Source organism: Lacerta agilis, chromosome 9, assembly GCF_009819535.1.
Source record: "Lacerta agilis isolate rLacAgi1 chromosome 9, rLacAgi1.pri, whole genome shotgun sequence".
NCBI classification, from domain to species: Eukaryota; Metazoa; Chordata; class Lepidosauria; order Squamata; family Lacertidae; genus Lacerta; species Lacerta agilis.
In genome coordinates, this window is record NC_046320.1 from 47,665,016 (window position 1) to 47,686,889 (window position 21,874).

A 21,874-nucleotide genomic window follows, 5' to 3' on the forward strand; every position below is an offset into this window, starting at 1 on the left:
CTCTATGCAAGACTTGCAAAAAGAAAAGGAAAATGTGATAGGGAGAATATTCTGCAGGAAAATACGGATAAAACCTTGGTCAGCTGCAGTGACTAAAACCAAATGAAGACTGAATTGCTACACTGCAATGTTAGTGTCTCATGAGTCAGCACCTCAAAAAGTCATTGTCATGCTACCTCACATCTCAGACTATCAATCTATCCAGTCTAGCAGTTCATACCGGTAGTTTGATTGACAGCAACTCTCCAACAACTCAGAAAGGCTCCCCCCCAAAAAAACAGCCCTGTTACTCAAGATTCTCTTAACTGGAAGTGTCAGGGATTGAACCTTCCTGCTAAACTGAAAGCTGTGATCTTAATACCAATAAAAAAGAGCTATATGGAAGTCTTAGCTAAAATCTATGTCATTTTGCACAACCATCACCTCTGAAGTTCAGCTACTGTTCTATAGCATACTTGCATTAGAATTCTGATAGTTGTATGCCTTTCTGACCATTATTTAACATCTGACCTGCTCCAAATGATCAGCAGGTATGGGTTGGCCCATTGTATGTGGACAGCAGCAGTCTATGTACAAGAATGTGCATTTATAGGACAGTATATAGGTCTTTTATGCAATATACGCAAGCATGCTGAGGGTAGGTATACATGTTCAGAGGCCAGTGTGGGGCTGTCACCATGTGTAGATCAGCCCTTGATATTGAAACTCCTGAACTTTGCTTTTGAGAACATTATATGGAAAGGGGGCTCGTAAATAAATGCTGTTTTGTGCTATACATTTGGTTTCAAGTTGGAGGTAATTCTTTTATCTTCAAAGAAAGAGAACAAAACAAAGAAGTTGGGAAAGAGAAAAACAAATCAGAGGAGTAGCAGCAGGAACAATGCTCTTGAAGTGTTCAGCAATAAACACTTTATTTGAAACCTTCCAAGGGCTTGGGTACAAGGTGGCAACCCTGTTTTTTCTTGATTTTGAATTGATTTTTTTAACTGTGATCTTCAAGAATCAGTCACATAGTGTTAATTAATTTTTTTACAGGTGACATATAGAGTTGGAAGAACATTTTCTACTAATCTATTTGGAAAAGGTGGCCAAATCAGCCACATCAACATTGGTTCTTTTTGATCTTTGTAGATAGCGGGGGGGGGGGGGGGGAGGAGCCAAAGTTGTTTTTTTACAGCTCCATTATATTCATCTTTCATTTTAATTCCCAGAAGACCATCCCTACCATTTAACAAACCTGAGACAATACCAGCTAAGGGCACTTCTAGATGTCCTGGTTACTGAGCATTCATTCTGATTGCTCAATTGCAAAGAGGTTAGATAATGTTGTGTCAAAGCAAGCGTTATCCCACAGTTTCCAATGTATTCTCCAATCACATTCTTAACACAAAAGTTTCATTTTGACGCAACTGGGTTTGTTGCTCAAGACATCCTAATCAACTATAATTGCACAACCTGAATTTGCTTGTATGTGATTGAATCCTACCAGAAATTAGAGACAGTCTGGAACCACCTTAGGAGCACTTTCAGCATTTGGCAAAAGACATATGCACACATTTACTAGGCAAACATGAAAGATTTCCAGTTTCCTTCGCTCCATTCCTGAACTATTACAGTCAATACCTAGACTGAAGACCAAGTTGTAGAAGCAAAGAAATGAAGCATTAAAACCCAGCAGGTCACTTGGCTAAAACCAAGTCTTCACCATTATCCAAAAAGCATATTTGTTATTGACCATCTAGGAATGTTCTCTTAAAGCTTCCCATTCTTTTGGGGTTGTATGTAATATGGAAGAGTCTAGAATGCTGATTATGGTTGCAATTTTATACACATTTACCTAGGAGTGTCCCATAGGATATAATAGGACTTACTTCCGAGCAAACATGTACAGGATTGCACTGCAAAACAGCCAATTTAGAACTCATTTGTAGAGATGCAGCATTCTTGGATGCAGGCAGGGAGGTATTACAGAAATGGCTCCAGAGGAATCTTGCCACCCCATCAGCATTTAATTTAGGGAGAAGGGTTTGTGTCTGACAAGGTTTCTGGATTTGATATCAGGTTCAGAAATCATTATATTTCCCAACTTTTAGAAACAAGGTGACTAGTCTTGTAGGAGTGCTACCCATCACTATGCTGGACACATTTTGAGTGAGGAGCATGAGATGAATTGTTTGCACTACTCCTGCATTTTAGTTTGAGTAACAGCTTGCCAAGTGAGGTTTCGTGCACTGTTTTGGAATTAGGTGTGTGATTTAGAACTCTAGAAATTACAGGGTCACTCAGTTTTCTGTCCAGTTCTCTGGTCCAAACCCATCAACAGTAAATAGAGCGGGAGGGGGGAATCAATGCACAGATTGCCTAATCTTTAGAAACCTAGGGGGGAAAAACAATTTTGTAGCAGCACCACAAATATATATATAGAGAGAGGGGGGGGAAGTGGGAAGAGGAGAAGCAAAGTAGATTCTGATGGTGAAGAGACTGAGCTATGAATCAGAAAGTCCATAGTTTGAATGGCCTAATTATTAGCATGTCACACTAAGATGGTATAGCACAAACATATGAGTGTGAAGGCTCTAGGAGAGGAGAATGAAGCCACTTCGCTCCTCACCAATCATTTTGCTGTTGCACCTTACTGAGCTCACCCATGATTTGGGTTAGTGTGCCACACCAGGGCACAATGTTTAGGTCTCCTGGACAAACCATGGGCTGTAAACGTTTGTCCTGTAGTTTTCTGTTACAGTTCATGGTTAGTTTGGCATGACAGGAAAATGACTAGGGAGGAGCAAAACCAGTCACATGGCCTCTACAGGAGCCTACCAGTTGCTGCTAAGCCATGGTTAAATAGACATTTCATTGAAACTTTTTTTTTTTAAAAAAAGTCTACAAGGGAACAACTTTGTAATTACAAAACACTGCAAGCAAAGATAGATATTTTCTTTTTAAAAAGAAAGACATTCCCCCATAATCTGATGGAAATCTAATAAATATATATATATGAGCATGAAAGTAAGTTTCCAATGAACCATGTGCACTGACTTGAACATGATTTAAATTGTATTAGAACTGCATAGGCAGTCATTTTCTGCTGGAATCTCTTACTGCTATGTGTTTATCACTGAAAACCATGTGCCCAAAAAGTCAGCAAAAAGGAACTGCAACTTCATATTAGAATAAGGAAGGATGTGAACTAAAATGATACCTACTCCTTGTCTTTGTTTGCCCTGGCTACTATGAGCTACTATGCTCATTCACATGAGAGTCCACATATACTGGAGTGTAGAATCAATGGCCCTCCAGATGTTGCTGCACTACAACTTCCATCCTTTGATATACACCATTGCATGCCAGCAAACGACCTTCCATAGTTTGTCTTGCCCAGTGGTCAAGTCACTATGCAATACATCTCAGACATTAAAAACATATAATGAAGGCAGTAGGGTAGCATATCAATTTCCTTGAATGCTCCATCTCTTATCTTAGAATTGCTATATGTAGACAAATTTCAGAATGCAATTAAAGCATGAAGCTGTAAAAAGTGAACTCCTTAATGACTTTGATTATGCCCCTTAGGGCTCAAGTAAGAGTTATGAGTGATTCTTGCAGTACATAAAGAATATTCTACCTCACGTTAAGTTGCATGTTGTATTCACAGAGATTAAAGAGAGAAAACCATCCATTCTTTTCACACCTGATTCCTTTTTTATTATTCATTAGGCATTACTCAAGGCATTCCCTTGATCTCTCATCTCCAATATCCTGTTTTAATTACTGTGTTATTTTTAAGCAGAATTGCTTTATTGCATATTTTAGTTATTTACTTTTACATTTTAATCTTTTAATGGGACTGCATTATTGTTTCCAAACAAACAGTCCAAACATTTATATACTGATTTTCTGATTCAGGCAACCTGTACAATAATATTACAATGAAAACATCAACTGTTAGGGCAGAGGTTAAACTAGGTGGCTGGACTAGAATGGGACATTTGAACTGTAGATTTTTAAAAATTTAATGCTTGTGTACCGGTAATTGGTTTTTATACTTGCAAGCTACTTAGAAACCTACTTTGGAATGAAATAATGTATATGTATGTTATATATATATATAAGAACTTTTGATAATCTGTCTTATAAAAACTAGACATTCTTTCTTTGGTACTATGTTGTAATATGATATTTAAGCACCAGAGAGTTTCAGATTGTCACAGCTAAAATAAGCCATTTCATAGACTTTTGCAAAATAGGACAATGTATTTTCAATGTATTATGTTTCATGTATGGTTTTTCTGTCTGCAAATTTCAGAATAAATTACTAGTTATAGGAAACATGTGGATGCTCTCAACTCCCACCCCTTGGAATAGTTTTGTAAGCCTTATTGAACTGCATTTTGTTCAAATCTGCTATGATGTTTTAAGCAAGCAGAAATCTCCAAATTCACTTTGAAATGATGCTTTAGGTGAAATATGGTGACAATACTTAATTTTGATTCTGAAAGTATATGTTTGCTCTTTTCTTGATGCTGCATGCATTCCATTTTATTCATGGTTACATTTGTCTGTAATTTTGTTATGGCCCATGGCTAATACAAATAAGATTTTATAGTTCTGATATTTCAGATGTGTGCTTCATGCCATCAAATCTGTCACTTGTGCCTAAGGTCACTAAGTGAAATTCACATAATTTTTTTTTAAACCATTTACTTTGACAGCTTTACGAACTGGAATTAAATTATCCATCCAAGCTCCCTAATTTGAAAGCCATGAACAAAAAGAAATATATATCATATTGTTCTGCAAATCAGTTTCCAGTGTGAAAATTCTGAGAAAACTACCTGGACGATTCTCCAGCAGTGTCTGTACCTTACATACTACTTCATCCATTCTGCATTCAGTAAGCTTTTGGCATCTACCATTGTTGCCTATTACAACCAGTGCTCATTGGTAAAAAAAAAGTTCACTGTTACAGAAGCTCCTACTACACTCTCATGATACTCATTCCTCAGGATATGCACACACACACACACCTATCAGATGTATTTATTATTATTTTATTATTTATTACATTTCTATACCGCCCTTCACCCGATGATCACAAGATGGTTTGTATCCCCCATCCCCGCCTATGCTCTTTTGACACTGGCTGCTTCTTTTTTTCAGCAGCCAGTTAAGCTCATGAGTGGTACTGGAAACAGAGCCGACCCAACTTTGGACCAAGGGTGGATCTACACAAAGGAAAAAAAAACACGCTATAAATAATTCATAAATTAAATCTTTATGACAAAAGGAGAAAAAGCCCCTATGTAAAATTGCATAGAAAAGTTTTGTGCTCTACAACGCCATCTAGTGTTGCATGTTTATAACGCATTCAAAACACTGTTTCTTGACTAATGTAGCGGAGTCCCAAGTCACCAGAATGTAACACCTCCCCTTCCACCCTGACTGCTAGCTCCCTACAATATTCATACAATGCCCCTGTGCTGTGCTATGATGTGAAGAACTTTCAGCTTGCATTAATGCGGAGGCAAACATCCTCCATAGTGGTATCTACCTTATGAAATTATCTTCCCATTCCCTGAATCCAGCTGGCACCAACAGCAGTGCGCTTCCATTGCATTCATCCATTGTGTATTTGTGCCCAGGTACAGGAAGTACCCGACTGCTGATGCTAGTTTTTGTTTTGTTTTTTACTTTATTGCAATACTATACTGATATGTTTTATTGTGACTGCATTAGATTATTGTAGCAAACCACTTTAGGATTTTTTTTCAAAAATGAAAAGCTATCTAGAAATGCTTTTAGCTAAATAAAATATCATTAGTTGATGAAATCCACACGAGGCAGAAGATTTTGGGGTGCATTAAATGGCTGTTATTTTTTTTTTTTTAAAAAAAAATATTGATAGTTTTAATATATTGAGTAATCTCCAACTGGAAACAACTAGAGGTGCATGCATGTTTATATGGGAATTGTGCCAAGAATTAGTGTGGCCTTGGTATACAGGTCTGTTGTTGTTGAATCTCAACATGGAAATCTCATTGGATAAATCTGCCTTCGTCTATTACCCTTGTTCCCTTCCACTATCCAAGATGCACCTGCATTAATTTGCCAGCCTGAAATGAGCAGCGCACAGGTGCAGAGCATGTGCAACCTCCTTGTTCAGCACCTTATTTTAAGTTGAGACATGTGATGCGTTGAGTAGAATAGCACAATCCAATATGATAGTATTCGCACAAAAATATGCCTTGCGATACCAGATTTTCAACTGATTTACATTATCTTTGCCTCCTTCGCTTATTTGTGTCATTGTGCTGCTGAGGACAACTCCTTCCATATCAATAGTAATGAAGATGCATTGCATCTGACACTGCTAACAACATCTTTAATGGAATGCATTAACTTTGAATAGATTACAGTTTAATGAGATATTTTCTCCAGATTCTGTGTAACATAACAGCTATTTAAAGAGCTGTTTATATTGCAGTTTTAGAATTCATCTCCATCCTGGAATTTAAGGCTCTTAAAATAAATAAATAAATAAATAAATAAATAGACAATGTTAATAAGTCTTCTTTAAAGAGAATATGCTGTTGCACACCTTTATGTTTCCCCCGAGCAACTGGAGAGAGAAGTTGCTTTTCCTGTGCCTACTACTACTTTTTAAAGTTTTTCACTTTTCTGAGATATTCATATCATAAACAAATGTTTACACACTAGGGCAATTCTCATACATCATGCTATACCATGGTTTAGGTTGAGCATAACATACATGAGTTGTAACAAGCTTGGGCTTCTGTGCCCCCTTGTGAGATGCATGGAAGAGGAATTTCACTTCCGTTTTTCGTTAATCAATTTGCTGCAATACCCAGACCTGGAATTGTGGTTAACACTATTCAAACAAGCCATGCTCATAACCCAGTTTGAAGTTGCCTTGTTTAAAATTTACCACTGTTGATATTAGCCACAGTCTGCCATTCAAGACAACAAGATAGGCAGTTATCCAAAAGCACCTGCTGTTCTCCTTGTGGCAGCATGAGAGGAGACAGGGAGTGCATGAGTCAGTTTGTGCAAATTTAAGTGATCACGAACAAACCATGGGAGGTCTAGCCCACACCCCACCTTCTTCTCACCTCTAGTGCATGAGGGGAAAGCCATGCTTTCAATTAAGAACAAACCACAATTCTATGTTGCATAGATTTTTTTTTTATTAAAAAGCAAAGTTAGTTAAAGCTGGATCTAAAATAATGATTTGATCCTGATTTGTTTTAATGTAACACAACGGTTATAACTAAGCTCCATTCTGGACCCAATCCACACTGGGCCTCAAGGTGGTTAGTCTGGCCTCAACCAGGGCTAGAGCCTTTTCAGCCCTGGCCCCAGTCTGGTGGAACGCTCTGTCGCAAGAGACCAGGGCCAGTGGGACTTGACAGCTTTCCACAGGGCCTGCAAGATGGAGCTGTTCTACCAGGCCTTTGGTCGGGGTCCATTTTGACACCCCTTCTTTCTTTCTATGGGACCCTGTATATAAGTGGCGTCATTGGCTCTTTCTATTGGCCCATATGGGACCAGGACAGGTGGCTGGGCCTGGTGAACATTTAATTCCTTACTCCTACGGTTATGATTTGTGGTTTTCCACTTAATTTTATTTTGATTTTAAATGTGATTTCAAATTGATTGATTTTGTGTTTTTAATATATTATATATTTGGTGTTAGCTGCCCTGAGCCCGGTCTCGGCTGGGGAGGGCAGGATATAAATATAATTTATTATTATATTATTATTTTGCCTGGTAGTGCAAAGTCCAGTGAAGCAGTAAATGGGGGTGAATTCCATTCATGTTTGTATCCCATGGGGGTCCAAGGGACAGAATCTCCTGTGGGCCCTCACAGGAGGCAAGGGGAGTGAAACATTTCTAAGGCTCCCCCATCCAGAATCGGGGGGCATTTCCCCCCATGAGCTTCCCACCCATGCACCCTAGGTTTATAGCTTTTACTGAGCTGTTTGGGTCACTGGTTGACAGGGCCAGAAAGGATTTCCCCCCTCTCAACCTGATTGGCTCTTGGTTGGTTTTCTTCCTGCCTTTCCCTCAATAAAAATATATGGCTTCCTTTTGTTAGGCAGAATAATACTGTATGTTTAGTGGGTGGAAATGGCATTGGGCAGGATCAACATCATGAAGGGGCCTGAGGGGAGGACTGACCTTGGCATGCCCAAGATCAGGTTGGGTCTCTGCCTCGCTGGAGTCCTCACCCAGTGAGAACTTGCCAGCTTGGCTTGCACCACATCAAGGTTCAAAACTGAGTGACTGCAATGGAACGGGTTTGGTGCAATCCATCCTAAGCAGATCCCATTCCACCAGCAATGGTGGAGTGGAATGATGGATTGATCCTGCCCTACTACCATGCCAACACTTACTCTGCCTTCTGAAGTTCATAAAGATTTGACCTGATTCCATCCCAAAACCTAGTGTCCTGTCTGGTCATTTGCTGCTCTTCTGAGACTCAGAACGAGCCTGCCAGGGAAAGCACTTCTCCCCAAGTTTGTATTCAACACATGATGGTGGTTTGTTCTAATGAAAGTAGCTTCCACTCTCTTCCTTTATCTATCAACAGGGAGAGGAGACGAGGAGAGGAGTGTATGGATCCAAAGCTTATTATGGTTCTTTCTCAATCATCTAAGGCAATGGTTCTCAACCTTGGGTCCCCAGATGTTGTTGGACTTTGTAGGCCAAAAACATCTGGCGACCCAAGGTTGAGAACCACTGATCTAAGGTAAACCATGGGGCAGGTGATGATCTGAAATGGGCCATCATTAAAGGTTTAGGTTTACCACATGTAAAGTCCATCTTCTAAACTGTTTGTTTGTTGGGTTATAAATTGCTTTGAGTTGCCTTGGGCAAGATAAGCTGACTGACAAATAAAAAAACAAACAAACAAACTGGAAGAACAACCCAGCTAAAATAAAAACATGGTTCATTAACCTTGATTTCCATACAAGTTATTTAAGAATGCCCCTAAGTTCTGCCTGTGAAAGCAATAGGTTTTCAAATGTTTTGGACTTTCATACCCAGGATTTGCAGCAAATGAAAGATTTGCCATTGACTTTAAATAGAATGGATTAAGACCATACATCTTTAACTGTGATTAAGAAATTAAAGTCACACCTACATAATGCACAGCTTTGACCATTTGTTGTTTTTCTTATATGTGTCTATCAAACTGCTTAAATAACAGAAGCAAATTGTATGAAGATGTACCTGTGTAGGAAGTACTCACATCTATTATATTTGTGAAAGGTAAAAAAGGATTGTCTACTATAATTTTGAAGAATACCCCTAACCTTTGAATTGCTAATTCAAAATGGTATTTTACAAAACAATGTATTTAATTGTTGTTTTATAGTAAATTTAATGTCAGTTCAATTGAGTCTGCAATTACTAACCAAAAGGGTATCAAGAGTTAAAATGTTACTCTCTCACACACTTTCTCTTTTGTATCTTACATTCTCAACTATTTAATGGACTTTATGGTATTCCGAGCACACAAAGCCAAAGTAATAAATTCCTGATAGATTCTTGGACCATGTTGTTTCAGTTTTACAGGGTATTCTCTGGCCATCTGTTTTACCACCCAACTTCTCTTAATAAGGAAGAGAAAAGGTGAAGAGTAGAAAAATAGCTTTCTTCAAAGGTCACACCTCTGCACAAAAATGAATACTTCATTTGGAATACAACATAAGATATACAAAAATTAAACTCTATAAAAGCCTATGATATCAATATATAGAAGACATTTCATATTACACACACACACACACACACACACACACACCGGTATATATATATAGGATTGCAGTAATTAATCTACATGAACACAATTTGCATTACTAAACCAATTTAATGAATTTGCTGAGGGTGTTTACAGTGAGATTCCATGCTCGTTGTAGCTGGTACATCATGCAGAAGTCTCCCCCTTTCTAGTCAGGGACTGAGGTATTTGTTTATTCTAATGGAGTCTTCAGGATACAACTTATATTTGGTCTAGGTAATCCTTTTATCAAGCATAGAACTCACTAATAAGGATGTTCCCAGAGACTGGATAGTTTGCATTATTGGGAATAATTCAGGGACACTGATACCACTAAATACGATTGGATTCCAATATACTGTATACCCAACAAGATATTGTGGTGAATTTTCCTGTAGAATGGCTGCAAACTCCCACCTGGCACCGAAAAAAGGCTTACTGGTATTCATCTAGGACATGGGTCATGATGTTCTGTAGCTGGTAACTCATTAAGAGAAGAGTACATAATGCACGTGTTCTGTTTGTTTATTTTGCAAGAGCAGGTTCTGTCCACAGATCCCTTTTGGGTCAAACTGCCCTATGCAGAGTTTTGCTGTCTTCAAAACATTAAGTTCTGTACACAAAGAAAGTAGATGGCACAACTGAAGGAGAGAAGCAACAATGCTCCTGGAGAATACAGTCGTGGAAACAGAACTCAGGGTGTGATTACTGAGACACAAGGAGGCCTGATTCTCAGAAGCTTAATGCTCTGTGGCTGCTGTAACCATAAGGGCATCCATTTATTTCCTCCCATATAAACAAACAGTTGACATATACAGGTATGGGGGAAATCAACTCCTTTCTGAGCATGTTTTAGCAGCTTTTCTGTTATAAGTGTTCAGTTTAAAAGCAATGAGTTTGTCACTAAATAATTTGCTCCCATTCTTCAAAAGTGTGGAAACTGCACTGCATTCTACCTTTGCTGCAAATCAAAACCAGTGCGGCAGTAACTATTACTGCAGAGCATTTGAAAGAGAATGGGAAATGGTCAAGATAAAAAGGCAAAATTGCACCTATGTAACAGCATGGTGTGTAAGTTATCTGGTAATAGTTGAACCAACTTTCCTCAGTAGGGACTCCTTGACTGCAAACCACACCTTTCTTTGAAATAATGAGCAGGGCAAAGAGAAGAGCTCAGGAATATTTTGCCCCATGCTATCCTATGGTTGAAATCAGTAACTAAGTTTGCAGTTTTACCCACACTTACATGGAAGCAAGCCTCATGCAAATCAGTGAGACAAACTTCTTCATAGGCATGGCACAGGGTTGCATTGCAGACACTTTCAGGCTAACTTCATCAAATGATACTCTGGCACCCAACCTGAGCTAAAATACTGCTTACACGGTCTATTTTCATGAGCAAGGCAACATGCAAAATGCAGATTCACAGCTCTGGTTAAGCACTCAGAAAGTGAGACCCTTCTTTTCAGTCATAACACTTGCATTAATTGCCCACAACAGCAGCAATAAATAAACAAACTCAAGATTGCTAACATCTTGTCAAAAGAAACTATGATGAAAAAAGTTTTAAGCACACACTTGTACTTTAAACCAATGCAAGTTATCAAAACAAATAAACAGCAAGATTAGTCAGTCTCAAAGACCCTTTGTTAACTATTAAATTGAATTGGATACTAGTAATAGTCCAATCCACCCAAAGGTCGAAGTGTTTAATTTAAGTCAATTTAGTTGAGTGGAATGAAACCCATCTTGTAAATAAGTATTTTTCCTGGTTTCTAGATTGGGCTGTCTAAGACAGTCATCCTGTTTGATTGCATACATGAGGTACAAGGGGTAGGGGGAGAGAGAGAGAGAGAGAGAGAGAGAGAGAAAGCTCCAACATAAAATTAGCTCAATTTTAAAATCTCACTTTGCACCCAAAGTTTGAGTAATATCACTGTAGCATAGAAGGCCCTTTTTTGCACACTACCTGAACATCATTGGCCTTCATCCTTGTTCCTTCCTTTCCAACAAAGATGTCATCGATGTCAACAAGAATGTATCTATCCAAGGACAACGCAAGCCTCTTGCCAGTCAAGAATGAAATAGCATCTATAAATATGAGCTTGTGCAGCCAAAAGTTCAAATTGTTGCCAAAAAGAACACGTTGAATCCCATCATGAAGACCCAAGTCATGAACAACAGTTGCATGGAAAGAACTTTTAATTACAGGAGGTGGGAGGTTTTCAGGCGTTTTTACTTTTGCAAATATAACAGGTTGGTAGGCTGAATGATTTATGTGGAAAACTGTCCAGTCATTTCCTGGCAAAGGACCTTTATCAAACTTTGATGATTTAGTCATATGGAGCAGAGATGAATAAGGGTTGATGCAACAGTCCTTAACACCCACATTACCATGGATGTGAAAAGGAAAACCTTTTAACTGAGAAGTCTGTAGAGAGTTCTCACTGCTCTTATGGAATCCGATCATTCCAACTCCATATTCTCCACAGTATTTGTCTAGAAGGCCTCGATTCCAGGAATCCATATTCACATACTTAAATATATTCTCAAATATTATGAGAATGTACTTTCCTTTGTTTTTATCTATAAGTACAGGAAGATCACCTTTCCCAGAAGCAATCTCAATATGATATTGGAACCTGCTGGATTCTAAAATCATTATTATGTCTTGGCCAAGTGCAGAGTACTGGCTTTCCACAAAAACTAGTACCACAGGATCAGTCCTTAAGGGATCAATGGGCTTAACCATCTTCCATGGTGCTAACTTGTATGGCAACAGTACAGGAAGGTCTCCACATTCCACTTCTGAAGAGATCTCAGAAAGTTCATTTTCTTGTTTGTAGCCATTGTACAAATAATATGCTGAAATAACAATGCTCACCATACAAAAAGTGGCCAGCAATATAACTGTTCGTTGGAAATGTCTATGAAGTTTCACAATATAAGTCATTTTGTAAGTCATGCCTTAGATGGTTTCCAATAGCAGCAGCATTGAGATTAAAGAGATTTTCAGATTTTATTCCAGTCCAGTTTAGTAGTTTATGTCACCATTGCAGCGTGTATATCTATCTTCAGCACAATTCACAGGAAATATATACTAGAAGGGAGGAAAAGAGAGAGTTAAATAAATTTTCACTCATACATTAAAATGATCCAATTAACAGCAAACTGAAAGTGAACTAAACCATCAAAAGGTAAAGCACAGACACTGGAATTTATGCATCTAAGAAAGATAGAAAATTGGAATTTGGATGCCTATATATATATATATATATAGTGTGTGTGTGTGTACAGAATAATCAGCACACAAAGTGAGGGGTTTGCTATTATTTCTGGAGACGGTTGCATACAACTACAATTAAGAAATTATTTATCTGTTACTATAGTTCCTTCCTTAAAGGCTTCTATAGAAAGGTCTCACCTATAAATCAAGGAAAGGAACTGTGGATCTCTAGATGTCATTGGGCGACAACTCCCATCAGGCCCCAAAGGCATGAAAACATTTGCTTGGTAGAAACAGCCACCACAACCCTGTGAGATTATAAGTATTCAGTGTAAACCTATGGTTCTTCCTCCCACAAGTGTTAACCACGTTTCAGAGTTACGTCAGAACCATTCTTAACCATAGGTAGCCATCATAACAGCACTGATTGTAATCATAATTGTTGTTAACCAAAGACTGATATTAAGTTGTGATCTGAAACCCATGCGAACCTTGATCAACACTCAATCATGGGAAATAGTGGTGCCTATGCAAGAATATTAAGCATAACTGAATCCTGTGATGGAAGCAGGGCTTTACACTGGAGAAGAGACGTGTTGCAGGTAAGCAGCATAGAATTAAGCAGCCCAGACTTGATTCTTCATGATTAATGGATCAAGAGTGTTATGTGCACCAGCTCTAAAAAGGCAACCACCACCTACAACAAAGCTTTTAGACAAGCCAGAAAAGTTGCTTGACTTAAACTACACTGAAACTTTTTACATCAATTTAAAAGTAGGAAACACTGTGCTCTATTACACTTTGTGACAATTTTAAAAATTATTCGAAAGAACTCTTTTTGAAACAAGGAAGCTGCTACAAAATGTTTGTAACAAGGATAAGATGTATACAAAGAAGTGTGCCTCTATGTTCTACAATCTTTTGAGAATACCACTTTAAATTTGTTGTCTTCATTGTTGTAAATTTAGGTTTTAAAATGTGATGGAATTTTTAAAAAATTTCTTGGTGTTAGCTGCCCTGAGCCCGGTTCTGGCTGGGAAGGGCGGGGTATAAATAAATCATCATCATCATCATCATCATCATCTGCTGTGTTAGGAATAAATGATTTATTTCAGCATTTAGATTTATCACATCTATATTTAGTATCTAACATTTTTTTTAAAAAAGCAAAAACAAAAATATAAGTTTAGAAATTAGACCACATCCACCCCACCCCCCACCCCGGATTTGCACAGAACCAAATACACAGACATTTACTGTGGATAGGTCATGCTATCATAAAAAATGTTCACTAAAAATGCAATATTTTTCAGTCCTCAGTGAAACAACTATCTCTTCCTTGTTGATCCCTTTGTCCCTGACAAACCCTGATATTTACCAGCCTGGCATATTATCCACCTTTGAGCAACAGAAATATATTACTCAATTGCAAAATAAATAAAACCTGGAACACCACAAATATTTTCCAAGTCAATGCACACAGATATTTAAAGCCACATTATATAACTACAACAAACATAAATACTGTTTTAGGCAGACAATTAAAAAGCCAGTAAGCATACAATGTAGATCAACTTTAAGGTTCTAGTGTTGATGTCAAATTTTTTGTAATTTAAAAAGAAAATGACACAATTGTACAGTCAGGTAGGGCAGGGCCTTCTCTGCTGTGGCACTTAACTGTGGAATTCCCTTCCCCTGGAATTACACATTTTCTCCTCACCATCAACATTCTAGTTTCAACTCAAGATACTTTAGTTCACCTGAATATTTAGGGCAAGGAGAGCCAGTGTGATGCCCTCCAGATGCTGTCTTGAATCACTGGCCATGTTGCTTGGGGCTTATCAGAATTTGAGTCCAACATCTGGAAAGCACCATGTTGGCTATCACTGATTTAGGGGATGGAGATGATTAGGGTCTAACAGTTGATGCATTTTTCTGCTGTATTATGAAAATTGGCTGCTGTGATTGTTGTTGTTGTTGTTGTTGTTATTTTGTTCTATATTTTTAATCTATCGTGAGAATTGTCTGTTTTATCTGATTATGTTGTACACTACCCTGAGCGCCTTTGGAATTGCAACACAGAAATGTAATTAATAGAATGAATAAATAATTTATATTTTAATGCATGCCACATTAGTAAGGATATGTAACAACTTCTAGGTCATGATCCTACAAAAGCACTTTTAAGTCAAAGGAGAAATGTTTAAACAAAATGCTCAATTCTTCCACTGAATGCAAAGGGACTGAAAGAGAGCTTTTAAAAGAAAAAAGATATGCAACATACTAAAGAATATGCAAAACTGCATTTAGCATAAATGTCATGCTCTTAATGTTTTGACAAATTAATGTTTTGAAAGTATATTTATTCCTTAATTTGATTTTTTTTCTGCTTAAAATACTTACATTCACAATGACTTGCCAAATAAAAGTATGAAGACATGAAGGTTTCACAGATTTAGAAAACACCAATAGATATGCATCTGGGGTAATATTATTTCTGTAGCTCTTTTCCAACATACAAGTAGCATACAACTATTTATTCTCATCCAGCAGGTGGACAGCATTCTAGGTATGTTGCTCAAAATGCAGGGACTTCATCATATCCAGCTCCCAGATAAGCACATAGAACATTTCTCTCACGGCTGGTATCTCAGAACATCTGCTTGCTTGGAAAGACGCTTGCAGTAGTGAGCAAGGATAAACAAATCTGCCAATTTCAGTTTTAGCTTCTCATTCTTTGAATCTTAAATTACATTTCTGTATCAATTTGATTTTTTATGAGTACATTACAAAAAAAACCCAGCATCAGCATTTTTGTATGCATTTCTCCTAATGCATATATTTTGTGTGCACTTTTTGCCTAATGAACACATATTAAAAAGCAATCCTTCCTAATATAATGCACTTTTCACTAACATGCATTTCATGGACACTTTCACCTAACATACACATTTTTGTACAACACATTTTGGTTGGAAAAATTGTGCCACAAAGTTTGCAGGTCTGAAGATTTTGAAGGACAGATGTATTTCATGTCATGTACTGTTTGGGGAAATGCAAATCTCTACCCCATATCTAAAAGTTACATAGGATCTATGATTGAGGCCAACATCTAATTTATGCAAAAAAAAAAGCATACACCTAACCAGCGAGGTAGATTTAGTTAAGCAACAGCAACCTGCCCAGAGCAAAATGCACATTTTGATACCCAAACACAACCTTCTGTGAACCACAGCACACTTCAGTTCATAACAATTTAGTTTACTGAGCTGGATTTCAGCAAGCAGAAATCAGCTTATAATAAATCTTTGATATGTTCAGCTTGTTGCTGTCTTGGCTAACCTGATTTTGAACTTGGTAAGGTCCTAACCAGGTAAATGGCCGTAAGTTAATTGGTCCCCCACTCCTAAACCCTTGCATTAATTAAGGGGCCCCTGACCATTAGGTCTAGTTGTGGACAACTCTGGGGTTGTGGCGCTCATCTCGCTTTATTGGCCAAGGGAGCCGGCGTACAGCTTCCAGGTCATGTGGCCAGCATGACTAAGCCACTTCTGGTGAACCAGAGCAGTGCACAGAAATGTCATTTACCTTCCTGGTGGAGCGGTACCTATTTATCTACTTGCACTTTGACGTGCTTTCGAACTGCTAGGTTGGCAGGAGCAGGGACCAAGCAACGGGAGATTACACATTTCTGAGTTTGTGATGCTGCACTGAGGTAACAGCATGTTGTACATCCCAATCATATATATATTTATGTGCTGGTTGAGCAAGAATGGGCCTTTGTCCCACTTGAGTTAATGGAACTATCCCACATCAGTCCAATACATGTTTATTCAGAAAGAAGTGCCAGGGAATTCATTGGGAGTGGTTTGGGAGTAAGCACACAGAGGATTGCAAACTATGTCAGTCTATATTGTACTATATAGACTGCTATGGATGGACCTGTTTGAAAGACATAATTATATTGTATTGTTTATTCTGCATTATCTCCCTTACTATTTGTTAATAAGGTAACATTTGTTTTACAAGCACAGTATGCTGAAATGTATTTTTTCAATTTATTTTGTTCAATAAATATACTTTCAAATTACTACTCTGTCTTTAATATAACATTCTATTTACTGTTCTGCCTTCAGTATAGAGTTCTGTTTCCAATTATTCCAAACCAGCTAGTATCCAAATGTCAACAATATCACAATCCATCCCACTTTTTTACAAATACAGATGCTGAAACACAGTGAGATTAAGGGATTGTATACACCCATTCTCCTTTCTTCTATGTATTTTAGTTAATATTCATTTGATAAAATATTATGGCTATCGTACAAAGTTTGGGCTAAAAATACAGATAAAAAAGGCTACACCTGCTTTTTTGCAATCAGCTAAACATATTTTATATTTACGATAAACATCCCACAAACTTGAATACCAAGCCATTTCTCATTCCTGTATTTTAATCTTCAGTGCAAAACACCCAGCAACAACTTCCAAAGAAATGCTTACCTTTTTCGAATTAAGAAAACTGCTGACATTTGATTCTTTAACAACCAGCTCGTTCATGGCTCTCTGTTCAGAGCTGTTTTGCAATAATACGTGTGTCAATATTAAGTTCTTTGCAATTAAAAATTCCTATTTGAGGCACACAACAAGGAAGCAGTTTTCGGCGTCCCAAAACACTAGAGGGCAACAATGTCTCACAAAAAAATCTAAGAATAAGACTTGCTTGGGTACCACAGGAGAAAGACAGATGTTAGGCGAGCTAATTGTTGGGGTGTTTTTTAACAAATAAAATCACAAGCTCTAAAACATAACACAGTGAGGTTTCTATTTTTTTGGTCTCTGAAAGCCTCATTAAGCCATGCCTCAACCAGAAAAGGGTTAATGCGAACAAGAACAAAAACCCTAACCTTTAAAACAGAGAAATAACGATCCATTCCGGTATAACTCTCCCAAAAGTAGCTGCTTGGCATCCGAGGGCACAAGCAGCCCAGCCCATGGTCTCTTTGAGCAGACTGGAGGGAAAGAGGAAAAACATTTCTTCCACATTTCAAGGGGCGCAAAGCAGCACGCGGCGTCACAGAACTTTTGCGCTTTGAGGTAAAAAGGGAGGGGAGAATCCGGGGTCAGAAGTTGAGAGTTTCCCGCCCGGTTTCCTCATAGAGGGACCAGCGCAGCCACACCTGGTTTTCTTTCTTTCTTCCCCTTAGCCCAGCCCAGCCTCCTCCCCATGGTCTCCATTACCTGAAGATGCGCTCCAGGACCATGGTGCCTCCTCCACTTGTCGGTGACCTTCTGCGGCTCCTCGCGAGACATAGATCTCCGCACACGCAGCAGGCACAACTTGCTTGCTGGCTCCTTCGCGCCGCGTCTCTCTGCCCACCCCACCCCGAGGCTTCTCCTTTCCCAGGCGAGGGCCAGCCAGGGTCGCCTCCTCAGCTGCCTCCAACCCCACTTGGCTCCTCTCAGTCCCCGGGGAAGAGGAGAGGCAAGCAGGCTACGACTTTAGCAGGAGAGTAAGCTTTGCCAGCTTTGCCCCTCTCGCAGCGGCTTGCTTTGCCCTCCCCTCAACGGGAATGGCCTGGGCTGAGGCACCCTCGTGAAAGAGAAGAAGCGCCTGCCAGGCGAGACTCCCCCTCCCCAGTCAGTGGCCCCTTCGCCTTTCCCTTCCAGCAGCGGGGACGGGATGCTGCGGTCGCGGCTTCCACTTGAGAATAGGGGAGGAACGCCGCTTTCCAGGCGGCTTCCCCATTGGTCCCAGGCTTCTCTTTCTCTGGCCAATGAGCGCGTTCTTGGGAGGAGGCTGAGGAAGCGGGTCGGAGTTCTCAGGCAGCCGCCCCGGGAAACTCCCAGCAGCGAGCCGCGGGTGGGAGACGGTTCTTTGGCAAATATTCCCGGAGCTTCCCACATAGCCGGGGAGGGGGGGGGGTTGGGGTGTGTGAAAGAGAGGCCCTTTGGTGCTGTGCCACGTTCCCTAAAGGTCCAATCCCACGGCGCGATCCCGATTTAACCCGGGAGCTCGGTGGGGCTTGCTTCCAGGTGGGCTGCGCGCTTCTGGCCACAGGATCGCTCGCAGCGCAATCCTATGCAAACTAAGCCCCGCAGAAGCTCAGCCGGACTTGTTCCCTAGGTAAGTATGTATATTGGGATTGCAGCCTTTGTGAGCGAAAGATCGAGCTTCCCCGTGCATCATGGGTTATTACCGCTGGTGCTGCAGCCCTCCGTGGATTTTGAAGGAATCTCCCCATCTGGCTTGAAATATTAGGCAACCAGGAGAGAGAAGCTATCAAACCTCCCAAGAAACAATGTGCATGGAGTGCGCTAGCCGGCTGAGAAGACTACTCAATAAGTTTTTAACACCACTGTGATATTGTGTGTGTGTGTTTTAAGGAATCCCCCCCTAATTAATTTGGGAGACCGGAGATTTATTTAACTAGCCCAGGCTTTGATTTATGGCGAGCCTCGGAAGTGTCTTCGATTCCAAGTTGCTTTTTACCTCCTCTGTAGGAAAAGCAATTTCCTCTGCGTGTATTCAACTAGACAGCACAGCTGCACCAGGTTGCATTAAAAGTCGGTAACAGATTCTTGCTGTCACCACTGGTGTCAAAATGCTGACCTCTACTGAATCCTGTACAAACCTAGAAGTTTCCGGTCTACGACATGAGGGTGTTCAAACTGCTGCCTTCACACACTTGCTATAAGTGTGAGGGTGGGGAATAGGAATACACCTGCTGGTCATGCTCCCACACAACAATCTGCTCACTGATCACTTCCCCTTAAACACACACTGGCTGCACAGTCAGTATTAATGAGAACCCACCCAACTGACATAGGTGTGCCGAGAAACAGCCCTGTATGTTAGTATGTATTTCTGTGAGGAAGAGCCTAGCATATAGTTAGGAACCTTTCTTATTAAACTTTCCTGTGGGAAACTCTCAAAATGTACCCAAGCAGAAGAACATTCCTTTCTTGTGATTTCCAGCAACTGGTATTCAGAAACATTACTGCCTCTACCCATAGTGGCAGAACATGGCTAGAAGTCATTGATAGCTTTCTCAATGACCTTGTGCAATCCTTTTAAAGACATCTAAGTTGGTTACCATCACTGTCTCCTGTGGGAGCGAGTACCTGAACACATTGTATACAAGTATACATTGTGTTTATAGTTGTTGTTTTTTAATAGACTAACAAAAGCAAAAGAGAGAGAAGGTCAGATATTGACCCACAAACCTTCCAGTCTAAATTTCAACAAGTGTGTGGGAGACAGCAAGGGAAGGGGGTCTAAGCGAGACGCAAGCTGGAGCGCCACAGGTCAATACACAAATTTGCAAAAATTAAAATTAAAATGCATATGCTAATTATTTATATATACAGATATAAATTGAGATTGCCTTTAAGGGCAGTGAGGAGGGACACAAACTTTGGCTGTGGCTGTTCCCTTCAGAGATTAATTTGCCTCTGGGCTCTTCTCCTGTATTGGTAGGGGTCATACATTTTCATAATTTGCCTCTGGGCAGATTAAGAGAGTGGGTGGAGTTTCATGGGTACTGCACTTTGCAGAACACCCAGCTGCCCTGCAAGCAAAGTACCGCCCTGCAAGCAAAGCTGGGGGAGGGGGGAGGGAAAAGGCAGGAGATCTGTAATTCCCAAGGCTTGAGCCTGTAGGGCACTTCCTAACAACACCCCCTGGGGATACATGCAATATATTTTAGCAGGAACATAAGAAGAGGTGCATTCTGATTATTCACAACATTAGCTTTTCAGTTGCCTCTGGGATCTTAGAAGCAGTCCATGAAAGCATTCTAATGTTCTTCTGCTGTGTGGTTTTTTTTTCTGTTGTGTGTACTCAGGGGTATATTGCCTCTTTATTTATTTAACAAAATTTATAGACCACTTAATCAAAATAGAAAAAGCTCTACTAGCAGTTTACAAGAAATAGTGTACAAGATTTATTTTAAAAAATAATGATAAAAGAAGAAGGCTTAAACAAGTAAAAAACATTTTTTATACAAAAACACAAATTAATTTAACAGAATGTGAAGATAAGCATGTATAATGCTTTTTTCCTGTCTAGGTAGGCTTACTAAAACAACAACAACAACAAGCTTTTAGCAGGGATCTAAAGCAGTACTGTACAGCAAAGCCACCTGCCTGATGGCAATACAAAGGGAGTTTCACAACATGAGTCCTGCTGTACTAAAAAGACTGATTCCTTGCATATGATTTTTTTCACAGTGATTCCAATTCAATGACCTGGATAAGGATGAAACAGCAGATTACACGAGTGATTCATGACATTTATGTCCTACCTTTCCTGAAAGGAGCGCCAAGTTGGTACACATGGTTATCCCACCCTTTTGACCCTCACAACAATCCTATGACCTGGGTTAGGCTGAGAGCATGAGAATATGAGAAAATTCCTGCTGGAACCTAGCCCCCCTGAGGCCCCTAACAGCTGTCCAAGGATTCTGGTTGCTGATGCCAGCTTTGCAGAAGCACAACACATACGACAATGCAGCACGAAAATGTATCACCCCTACAAGTCCTAAAAAGATTAACATGACACCTAAAATACTATGGTGGTTCTCAGCAGTACGCATTCATCACTCCCACACCTAACTAATGTGCTCTCTGAGGCCATAAAAGACTACATACCTTCCTCTCTTTCATTTACAGTGATAACATTTGATTTGGAATTAGTGGTGCTCTTGTCACTGAGAGGAGAATGCAATCTGAAGTGTACATTCTCTAAGGGTAGTTTAAGAAGCGACCAGGCCAAGATATACAATCCTCTTACATTAAACATTGGTTCCCCCTCCCCACTTTATTATGCTACACATCATTTC

General features: G+C 39.6%; 1 protein-coding gene across 3 annotated transcripts in view; it reads right to left on the reverse strand.

Moving 5' to 3' along the window:
- The window catches only part of LOC117052750 (bifunctional heparan sulfate N-deacetylase/N-sulfotransferase 3), a 67,495-nt gene extending 48,776 nt beyond the window's left edge, over positions 1–18,719 (reverse strand). The window contains exons 1-2 of one of the 3 annotated variants that reach the window (XM_033159868.1): positions 18,273–18,719; positions 11,775–12,905 (exon numbers count right to left, since the gene is read on the reverse strand). In XM_033159868.1, the coding sequence (XP_033015759.1) occupies positions 11,775–12,770 (996 nt within the window). In that variant the 5' untranslated portion in view covers positions 12,771–12,905; positions 18,273–18,719. Of the gene's footprint in view, positions 1–11,774; positions 12,906–17,534; positions 17,556–18,272 lie in introns of those variants that run through there. The other 2 variants (XM_033159869.1, XM_033159870.1) reach the window with 2 other exon arrangements.
- Positions 18,720–21,874: the final 3,155 nt, after the last annotated feature.